We start from the raw sequence: 10,230 nt of genomic DNA on the forward strand, positions 1-10,230 counted from the left end.
ATTCATTATGTAGTATCAGGGTGGCCTCGAACTCACGATGATCCTCCTACCTCAGCCTCTCATAGTGCTGGGATTAAGGGTGTGCTCCACCACAACTCAGCTGAGTCTTTGTTTTTGTGTGGTAGGAATGGGTTTGAAGTCAGGGAAGAGGTAGCTTGGCTCTCCTGCCTGGGCCGCCTTCACACATCTCTCTCCACCTTCTGCTGCTGGCAGAGCCAGGACAGTCTGCCCTTCTTCCCTCCCTTCTCTTGCTTCCTTAAATACTGGGTACTGGACTGCTTGTTCCCTGGCTCACTGCCTGGGGGGACAGAAAAGGCTCCATTCTCTTCCTTTCCCCATCCCCCTAGGGGGTAGACCCTGGTAAATACGGGGCTGAGGACAGAGGAGCTCAGTTCCTTACTTGATGCCTAGGTCTTGGGCACTCTGTTGGTGCCTCTGCCCTACCTACCCCACCTGCTGATTCTTCAGATGAGTTCACCAAGGTCTAGTGCCCTGCGCGGGCAAAGATGACTGTGGCAGAAACAACTGCAAGGCCATTTCATGCCCCCAGAGCTATGGTGGCAGGACTCCGCGTGGGAGGAGGCCAATCCCTAAAATCCCTGGGGATCACTGGCAGGGAGTCACTCCACCTAACCGTCCCACCTCTCGGGGCGTGGCCTTACCCCAGGCCATTCCTGGGAAGGGGGCGGGCCGGGGGAAGTGTCGGCCCCACCCCCTAAGGAGTCACGTAGCTCTGCGGCAGCATCCGCAGCCTCATTTACTCCAGCCCAGACCGAGCCGCTGGCTGTTGCCGAGCTGTTCCAGAGTTGAGCCTGTGGCAGCTGCTCCTAACTGGCTACGCTTGCAGGTAAGGTCCCGGGAGGCAGGAGCTGCCCAGCATCTTGGCCATTGTGCTCTTTCCCTACTTTCTTGTCAGTCTCCCTGGGTGGATCTTTTCTGTGTGCACGCTCAGCCTCTCCAGCCGCACTCCTTCCTAGCACTCTCCATGGGAATTCAGCTTCTCCATTCCAAATCTTTTTTTTTTTTTCTAAAAATTTTTTTAATTTCATTTATTTATTTGAATAGTTTTTTTTTTTAATTTTTTATTTATTTATTTGAGAGCGACAGACACAGAGAGAAAGACAGATAGAGGAAGAGAGAGAGAATGGGCGCGCCAGGGCTTCCAGCCTCTGCAAACTCCAGACGCGTGCGCCCCCTTGTGCATCTGGTTAACGTGGGACCTGGGGAACCGAGCCTCGAACCGGGGTCCTTAGGCTTCACAGGCAAGCGCTTAACCACTAAGCCATCTCTCCAGCCCTCCATTCCAAATCTTACTGTGCCTCCAGGAATTGTCTTTGGAGTCAGCCTCTTTCATCAAGCCCTTTTAATCTCTGCTTCTGCTCCTCCTAGCCTAGTTCCCGCTCTCTCTCTCTTACCAGTCTTCAGGTCTAGGTCCCTCCCCCTGACGGCTTAGCCTGCATCACTATCACATTTATCTCGCCCAGGTTTTTCCTCTTGCTCTTCCTGTCTCGTGTGTGTGTGTGTGTGTGTGTGTGTGTGTGTGTGTGTGTGTGTTTGAGGCAGGGCCTCACTCCACCCCAGGCTGGCCCTTGCATTCATGGCGATCCTCCTACCTCAGCCTCTTGAGTGCCACCACACTTGTCAAGACCTCTCCCTCCCTTTCTTAGTTGCTCTACTTTTTCCTTTTATTCTTCCTTAATCCCCTGCCTGTGTCTCCGTAGTGGGTGGGTGTCTGAGTTGTATTTCCCATGACTTCTTGTCTCCAGGGGGAGCGTTTCTGGGCCCTGGAGATGGCCTGGTGGTGGCTTTCACCCTCATCCATCTTCACGGCTGACTTAGCTGGCCTGTTGGCCCGCCTTCTTTCCTACCACACTTTGCAACCCTATTGGGGATACTCTCCATCCAACACAGAGGTGGGGAGTAGGCATAAGCAGTCAGGTTTGCAGTATGGGAATGAACAGGTGATAGAAGTCTGGGACTGTTATTTGTGCCACTATTCTCCCTTAATCTGACCCCCTGACTTCCTGCTTTCCCCCTGGAAGTAGGGAGAATTCTCTTGGTGGGTGACAGGGTTCATTTGGAAGCCTTGGAAACAAGTGCACTTTGCCCACGGGCCCTCCCCAGAGAGGAGGAGGAAAGAGAAGCTGGAAGTCATGCCTGTGTCTATTTCAAGAAGAGGCCAAATTTCTGTGAAAGAAGAGTTAATGTCCGTAACTGGGCAGCAGTTTCGTAAGACCTGTAGATTTGGGGCTGCCACCTCCCCACCCCCTATCCTGCATCTCTCTTTGGGCTGGGAAGGGTGCCCACCAGGGACAAAAGGAGATGTGGGAACCAGGGCCCTAAGCCTGCTAGCTGTCAGAGAGATTGGTGCCACTTTGATGCCCAGGACCTATGCCAAGAACAGCTATTCTGCTCCCAGCCCTGTGTTGGGGTGGGGGAGACAAGCATTTGGCCTCTTTAGCTAGAAGTAGAGGAGTTATTGGGTGGGGTCCAGCTTTTGTATCTTTTTGAAAAATGTTTTTTCTTTTTCTTTTTTTTGTTTCTTTTTCGAGGTAGGGTCTCACTCTAGCCCAGGCTGACCTGGAATTCACTATGTAGTCTAAGGGTGGCCTTGAATTCATGGTGATCCTCCTACCTCTGCCTCCTGAGTGCTGGGATTAAAGGCGTGTGCCACCACACCTGGCTAAAAAGTGTTTTTTCTTTATTTGAGAAAGAGAAAGAGAGAATGGTTATGCCAGGGCCTCCAACCACTGCAAACTAACTCCAGATGCATGTGCCACCTTGTGCATCTGGTTTATGTGGGTCCTGGGGAATCGAGCCTGGGTCCTTAGGCTTCACTGGTGAGCACCTTAGCTGCTAAGCCATCTCTTCCGCCCTTTTATTTATTTATTGGGGGGGGGCATAGAGAATGGGCATGGCAGGGTCTTCAGCCACTGCAGACGAACTCAAGATGCAGGTGCCACTTTGTGAATCTGGCTTACATGGGTCCTGGGGAATTGAACCTGGGTCCCTTGGTTTTGCAGGCAAGTGCCTTAACCGCTCAGCCATCTCTCTAGCCCTTTAATATCTTTTCTCCGTTCCAGGGAATTGTCACCATGCCCCACTCGTACCCAGCCCTTTCTGCTGAACAGAAGAAGGAATTGTCTGATATCGCCCTGCGGATCGTGGCCCCAGGCAAAGGCATTCTGGCTGCAGATGAGTCTGTAGGTAAGTGGGAGCCTGTGGTCAGGAATAGGGAGAGGTGGCCAGGGAACTAGGCTGTCTGTCCCCACTTTGTTTGCCTCTAGGCAGCATGGCCAAGCGCCTGAGCCAAATTGGAGTGGAGAACACAGAGGAAAATCGCCGGCTGTACCGCCAGGTCCTGTTCAGTGCTGATGACCGTGTGAAGAAATGCATTGGAGGTGTCATCTTCTTCCATGAGACTCTGTATCAGAAAGATGACAATGGTGTCCCCTTTGTCCGGACCATCCAGGATAAGGGCATTGTTGTGGGCATCAAGGTACAGCCCCTGGTCCTGACTGGGGACTGAGTGACAATCAGTGTGTGTAGGAGGGGTGGCAAAGGAGCATCCTGCCTGGAGTCAGCCCTTGGCCTGTTTTCCCCCTCACAGGTTGACAAGGGTGTGGTGCCTCTAGCTGGGACTGATGGGGAAACCACCACTCAAGGTACGTGGTGGGTGGCCTTTAGGACGATCATGGTGTTAGGCAGTTATTGTTGGCAGGAGAAGGGCAGGGTGATGAGGCTGGCATTATACTTGCAGGGCTTGATGGGCTCTCAGAACGCTGTGCCCAGTACAAGAAGGATGGTGCCGATTTTGCCAAATGGCGGTGTGTTCTGAAAATCAGTGAGCGCACACCCTCAGCACTGGCCATTCTGGAGAATGCCAATGTGCTGGCCCGCTATGCCAGCATCTGCCAGCAGGTGTGTGTTGGGGTTTGTGTGGTTTGATGGGTGCCGTGTCTGGTGGTGAGGGGGTTTTGGGGCTTTCTTATCCCAACTTCTGCCCCTCCCGAGTAACTCTCCTCATTCTACAGAATGGCATTGTGCCTATTGTGGAACCTGAGATCCTGCCTGATGGGGACCATGATCTTAAACGTTGCCAGTATGTTACAGAGAAGGTGAGGCCATAGCTGAGCCCAGATGCACATCAGGGATAGCCCAGCAGGGTTACCTGTACCCTATTCCCTAGCTTAGATCCAGGCACTCTCTCCTCTAGAGCTGTTTTTTTTTTTTTTTCCTTTGGTTTTTCAAGGTAAGATCTCACTCTACTCCAGGCTGACCTGGAATTCACTATGTAGTCTCAGGGTGGCCTTGAGCTCACAGTGACCCTCCTACCTCTGCCTCTTGAGTGCTGGGATTAAAGGCTTGTGCCACCACCACATCTGGCCTGTAGAGCTCTTTTGCTGATTCCAGGACAGGCTTGAGAGAACGAGCCGATACTGAACCCTCTGTCCCTGACCACTTGCCCCTGGATATTATTGCATACAGCAATAAGCACTGTGTGTGTGTGTGTGTGGGGGGGGTTTGACCCTTTGTAAAACTCCTCTAATCCCCAGGTCCTAGCTGCTGTGTACAAGGCCCTGAGTGATCATCATGTATACCTGGAGGGTACGCTGCTCAAGCCTAATATGGTGACCCCTGGTCATGCTTGTCCCATCAAGTATAGTCCAGAGGAGATCGCCATGGCAACTGTTACTGCCCTGCGTCGCACTGTGCCCCCGGCTGTCCCAGGTACTAACTTGCTCCTGTCCCTTAAAGCTCAACCTCAGGTTCTTCAGTGGCCTTCATGGGTCCCTAACCTTGGAAAAAATGAAGAGTAAACAGTTTGTTTTCCACCCCCTCTCCCACTCTAGGAGTGACCTTCCTGTCTGGGGGTCAGAGCGAGGAAGAAGCATCACTTAACCTCAACGCCATAAATCGCTGCCCACTTCCCCGGCCCTGGGCCCTCACCTTCTCCTATGGACGTGCCCTGCAGGCATCTGCACTCAATACGTGGCGAGGGCAAAGGGACAATGCTGGGGCCGCTACTGAGGAGTTCGTCAAGCGGGCTGAGGTTGGGAGCCAGGAGTGGCCACTGGGGAGGGATTGTGTATGGAGCTAGGCAGGGAAGCTCCAGAGGTCTCAGCGCGGGCAGGATTCGACACTTGGGATGAGAGTGGGTTGGCTCAGTCTGATTAGTGCCCTGTTTCCTTCCGCAGGTGAATGGGCTTGCAGCCCAGGGCCAATATGAAGGCAGTGGAGAAGACGGTGGAGCAGCAGCCCAGTCCCTCTACATTGCCAACCATGCTTACTGAGATGTGCTTCTTTATACCACAGCCCTCGGCCCAGCAGTCTGTAGTCATGGCCAGGGCCAAATAGCCATGCAGAAAAGAGATGCCTTCACCTCACACCATGTTATCTTCTTTTTCTTTCCTTCTCTCCCCTCTCCCACTGCTGTACCAGAGACCACAGGATGGGAGAATAGGGGAACCCTCTGTCTGAAGGCGGAAGAACTTGCAAGAGGTTGCAGCAGGGTGTGTGGGTCTCTCCAGTGCCTCTGTCAACCCTCACAGTTTCCCCTTGATGGTGTAGCTTCTCCTTGGGCTCTCCTTGCTAGCCTTCTCTCCTGGGATCAGAAGAAGGCACAGCAGCCCAGACTCATTTCATTGAGAACATAGCAAATAAATGGTAGCAAAACATGCCACTTTGTCTGTTGTACACATCCAATCCTCTGTGTTTTATCTCTGCTGACTCTCCCTAGCCTTTTTGTTTGTTTGTTTGAAGTAGGGTCTAGCCCAGGCTGCCCTGGAATTCACTATGTCGTCTCAGGCTAGCCTTGAATTCACCTCTGCCTCCCTGGGTTAAAAGTGTGCTGGGGAGCTGGAGAGATGGCTTAGCGGTTAAGCGCTTGCCTGTGAAGCCTAAGGACCCCGGTTCGAGGCTCGGTTCCCCAGGTCCCATGTTAGCCAGATGCACAAGGGGGCGCACGCGTCAGGAGTTCGTTTGCAGAGGCTGGAGGCCCTGGTGCGCCCATTCTCTCTCTCCCCCTCTATCTGTCTTTCTCTCTGTGTCTGTCGCTCTCAAATAAATAATAATAATAAAAAAATTAAAAAAAAAAAAGTGTGCTGGGGCCAGGCGTGGAGACGCATGCCTTTAATACCAGCACTTGGGAGGCAGAGGTAGGAGGATCATCATGAGTTCAAGGCCGCCCTGAGACTCCATAGTGAATTCCAGGTCAGCTTGGGCTAGAGTGAGACCCTACCTTGGAACAAAACAAAACCAACCCAAACAAACAAACCAACAACAACAAAACAAAACAGTGTGCTAGGTTAAAGGCATGCGCCACTATGCCCAGCTCTCCCCAGCCTTTTGACTGTGGTGGTGGAAAGGTGAGATCTGAATTTTATTAGGCTTAAGTTCATGGGAGAGGGGCTCACTCAGTCACCAGCCCCCCCCTCCCCCCGGCCCCGTTCTCCTGCCTGGTGATGTTTGCGGCTGAAGAGGGTTGTGAGGAGAGTGGCGAGTCTTCCATAGACTGCAACATTAGAGGCACTGGGCTGCAGCTACAAGAGAACGTAGTGAAGCATGATGAGCAAGGTTTAAAGCCAGGAGGGAGTCCACAGGATAGGCAGAGAGCAGAGGAGGCAGAAGTCTCGGTGAGACTTCGCATTATTGAGCCACTAGGTGGAGCCACAGAAGCATTTGGGGCCTGGGGAGATGGCTTAACAGTTAAAGGTGCTTACTTGCAAAGCAGGCCAGCCTGAGGTTTAATGCCCCAGTACCACATAAAGGCACATGCCTATGCATATGGAGTTCCTTTGCAGTGGCAAGAGGCCCTGGTGCGGCTATAAACTATCAAATAAATTAAAATATATAGGTTTTTTGAGGTAGGGTCTCACTCTAGCTCAGGTTGACCTGGAATTTACTATGTAGTCTCAGGGTGGCCTCAAACTCAAGGTAATCCTCCGACCTCTGCCTCCCAAGCGCTAGAATTAAAGGTGTGCACCACCACACCCAGCTCAAATAAATAAATAAATAAATATATATATATATATATATATATATATATATATATATATACACACACATATTTTTTTTTTTTTTTTTTGTTTGTTTGTTTGGTTTGGTTTGGTTTGGTTTTTGGTTTTTCAAGGCAGGGTCTCACTCTAGCCCAGGCTGACCTGGAATTCACTATGGAGTCTCTGGCCTGGACCTCACAGAGATCCTCCTACCTCTGCCTCCTGAGTGCTGGGATTAAAGATGTGCGCCACCACGCCTGGCTTCAAATAAATACATATTTTTAATGTTATCCACCATTTAGAAAAGAAGATGCAGGCTGAAGAGATGGCTTAGCAGTTAAGGTGCTTGCCTGCAAAGCCAAAGGACCTAGGTTCATTTCCCCAGTACCCACATAAAGCCAGATATACTAGATGGTACATGCATCTGGAGTTCTTTTGCAGTGGCTAGAGGCCCTGATGCTCCCTTTTTCTCTCCATCTGTCTTTCCAATAAATAAATAAATAAATAAATACTTTAAAAAAAAAAAAGGAATAGGGCTGGAGAGATGACTTAGCAGTTAAGGTGCTTGCCTGCAAAGCCTAAGGACCCCAGTTTGATTCTCTAGGTCCCATGTAAGCTAGATGCACATGGTGGTGCATGCCTCTGGAATTAGTTTGCTGTGTCTAGAGGCCCTGGCTCGCCCATTCTCTCTCACTCTCTCCCCCTCTTTTTTTTTTTTTTTTGATTTTCAAGGCAGGGTCTCACTTTAGCCCAGGCTGACCTAGAATTCACTCTGTATTCTCAGGGTGGCCTTGAACTCACGGTGATCCTCCTACCTCTGCCTCCCGAGTGCTGGGATTAAAGGCGTGCGCCACCATGCCCGGCTAGAACCCATGTTTGACTCTCCAGATCCCATGTTAGCCACACGCACAAAGGTGAGGCAAGCACAAGGTCGCACGTAGCCACTAGGTAGTGCAAGCATCTGGAGTTCAGTTGCAGTGGCTGAGGCCCTGGATTGCCAATTCTCTTTATCTTTCTCTGTCTCTGTTAAAAAGAAAAGATATATATATATATATATATATATATATATATATATATATATGAAGATGCCCCTGGAACCCTGTTTAATAAGGAAATCTTTTATTTATCTGCCTTTTTTTTTTCTTTTTGCCTTTTTGAGGTAGGGTATCACTCTACTAAAGAGTGACCTGGCATTCACTATGTAGTCTCAGGGTGGCCTCGAACTCACAGTGATCCTCCTATTTCTGCCGACCTGCTTTATTTGCATATATATATATATATACACACACACATACATACATACATACACATACATATATATGTATATGTATGTATACACACACATATATATATGTGCTTGCCAGGATCTCTTGTTGCAAGTGATTGCCCATGCAGCTTTACATGGGTGACTGGAGAACTGAACCAATGCTGTACTGTGTGACTTGACCTTATAACAAAAACAGTTAACACATAGCACCTTCTATGTTCTCGTCACTATATGTATTGACTCAGTATAAGTCTATGAAGTAGGTGTGATTATTTTCATAGGCGGAAATGCATACAGGGGCACAGATCATTCCAATAATAAGTGAAGCCACAACTTGAACCTGAGTGATTAGGATCGAGAGTCTGTGTGCAGAAATTTTATGTTAAGTATCTTGATTCTCCCAAGTTGGAAATCAAATCAAATCAAATCAATTTTTAAATTCTTGGGAGGCTGAGACAATGGGAATGGGATCTCTTGATCCTAGGAACTCAAGACCAGTCTGGGCAACATAGTGAGATTCCAATTTAAAAGTAAAAATAACTGGGCATGGTGGCACACACTTTTAATCCCAGCACTTGGGAGGCAGAGGTAGGAGGATTGCCATGAGTTTGAGGCCACCCTGAGACTACATAGTGAATTCCAGGCCAGCCTGGGCTAGGGAAGTGGGCTGGAGAGATGACTCAGTGGTTAAAGGTGCTCATTTGCAAAGCCTGGTGGCCCAGGGTTCAAATCTCCAGTCCTATGTAAAGCTAGATGCACAAAGTGGTGCATATGCCTCGAGTTAATTAGTAGTGGCAAGATGCCCTAGTGTGCCCATTTCTGTCCCCCCTCCCTCTCTCTCTGCTTGCAAATAGATAATTTTTTTTAAGTGAAAATAGCTGGGAATGGTGGCATACGCCTTTAATCCTAGAACTCGGGAGGCACAGGTAGGAAAATCCCCGTGAGTTCGGGGCCACCCTGAGACTACATAGTTAATTCCAGGCCAGCCTGAGCTATAGTGAAACCCTACCTCAAAAACAAAACAAAACAAAACAAAAAAGTGAAAATAGGCCGGGTGTGGTGGCACATGTCTTAAATATTTTTTAAAAAATATATTTGCAAGCAGAGAGAGCAGGGGAGAGGGAGAGAGAGAGAGAGAGAATGGGTGTACCAGGGCCTCCAGCAGTTGCAAACAAACTCCAGATGCATGCACCACTTTATGCATCTGGCTATTATGTGGGTACTGAGGAACTGAACCCTAGACATTAGGTCTTGCAAGCAGGCGCCTTAACCATTGATCCATTCCTCCAGCCCGGCGCACGCCTTTAATCCCAGCACTCGGGAGACCCAGGAGTAGGAGGATCGCTATGAGTTCGAGGCCAGGCTGGAGCTACAGAGTAAGTTCCAAGTCAGCCTGGGCTACAGTGAGACCCTGCCTCGAAAAACAAAAACAAATAATAATAATAAATAACAAATGCTAGAGTAGTCAATTATGCTGAAAAGTACCTAGTGCATCTGTCGTTGAAGCTTGAGGGGGAGCCCCGCCCCGAAGAAGCACTTTATGATTGGGATAATGATCGTGATGGTTGATATTTGAAGGCTTTTCAGGCTCTTGACATAATGATGGCTTCATTAAATACCCAGCTTTTGCAGGGAGTGATGGCTCAAGCCTGCAATTCCAGCAATCGGGACGAGAGGGCCGGGGCTGTGGCAGGAAGGATTGCCAGGAGTTCGAGACCAGCTTGGGACAGTTAACAAATCCCCTCCCCCCTCTATCCCACCTCTGGGTTGGCGCTCCGGGACCAGGAGAGTGGACCGTCGTCCGTGGGAAAGCGGAACATCAATCAGGTGTCTTTTGCCAGACTTGCAACGCACCAGCGTAAACCCGATGCTCTTCAGCGTGCGCCTGAGCGCCGCTCGCGATTGGCCACAATAGACTGCCGTGATCCCGCTCCTTCAACTCGAGGCTTCCGATTGGAGGAGGCT

The 10,230-nt window shown here is 49.9% G+C and overlaps 1 protein-coding gene and 1 long non-coding RNA gene across 2 annotated transcripts; one reads left to right on the forward strand and one right to left on the reverse strand.

The window, feature by feature from the left end:
- Positions 1 to 504: 504 nt before the first annotated feature.
- Aldoc (aldolase, fructose-bisphosphate C) lies at positions 505 to 5,680 on the forward strand. Its single transcript, XM_004664611.3, has 9 exons — positions 505 to 847; positions 3,084 to 3,207; positions 3,288 to 3,499; positions 3,611 to 3,665; positions 3,761 to 3,921; positions 4,035 to 4,118; positions 4,557 to 4,731; positions 4,854 to 5,053; positions 5,199 to 5,680. Exons 2-9 carry the CDS (start codon positions 3,096 to 3,098, stop codon positions 5,292 to 5,294), a joined length of 1,095 nt encoding a protein of 364 aa, XP_004664668.2. The 5' UTR covers positions 505 to 847; positions 3,084 to 3,095; the 3' UTR covers positions 5,295 to 5,680.
- A 624-nt stretch (positions 5,681 to 6,304) lies between these two features.
- Positions 6,305 to 10,108, reverse strand: LOC123463325. Its single transcript, XR_006638877.1, has 2 exons — positions 9,751 to 10,108; positions 6,305 to 6,542 (listed from the first exon to the last, which is right to left on the reverse strand). It is a non-coding gene; the product is annotated as an uncharacterized LOC123463325 (long non-coding RNA).
- Positions 10,109 to 10,230: the final 122 nt, after the last annotated feature.

The sequence above is a fragment of the Jaculus jaculus genome, chromosome 9 (assembly GCF_020740685.1).
Source record: "Jaculus jaculus isolate mJacJac1 chromosome 9, mJacJac1.mat.Y.cur, whole genome shotgun sequence".
Taxonomy (NCBI): Eukaryota; Metazoa; Chordata; class Mammalia; order Rodentia; family Dipodidae; genus Jaculus; species Jaculus jaculus.

Coding starts and splice junctions, on each gene's coding strand:
- Aldoc (XM_004664611.3), top strand. CDS start 3,096: ATGCCCCACTCGTACCCAGCCCTTTCTGCTGAACAGAAGAAGGAATTG. Junction 3,666..3,760: donor TGGGGAAACCACCACTCAAG/GTACGTGGTGGG, acceptor TTATACTTGCAG/GGCTTGATGGGCTCTCAGAA. Junction 4,119..4,556: donor GCCAGTATGTTACAGAGAAG/GTGAGGCCATAG, acceptor TCTAATCCCCAG/GTCCTAGCTGCTGTGTACAA.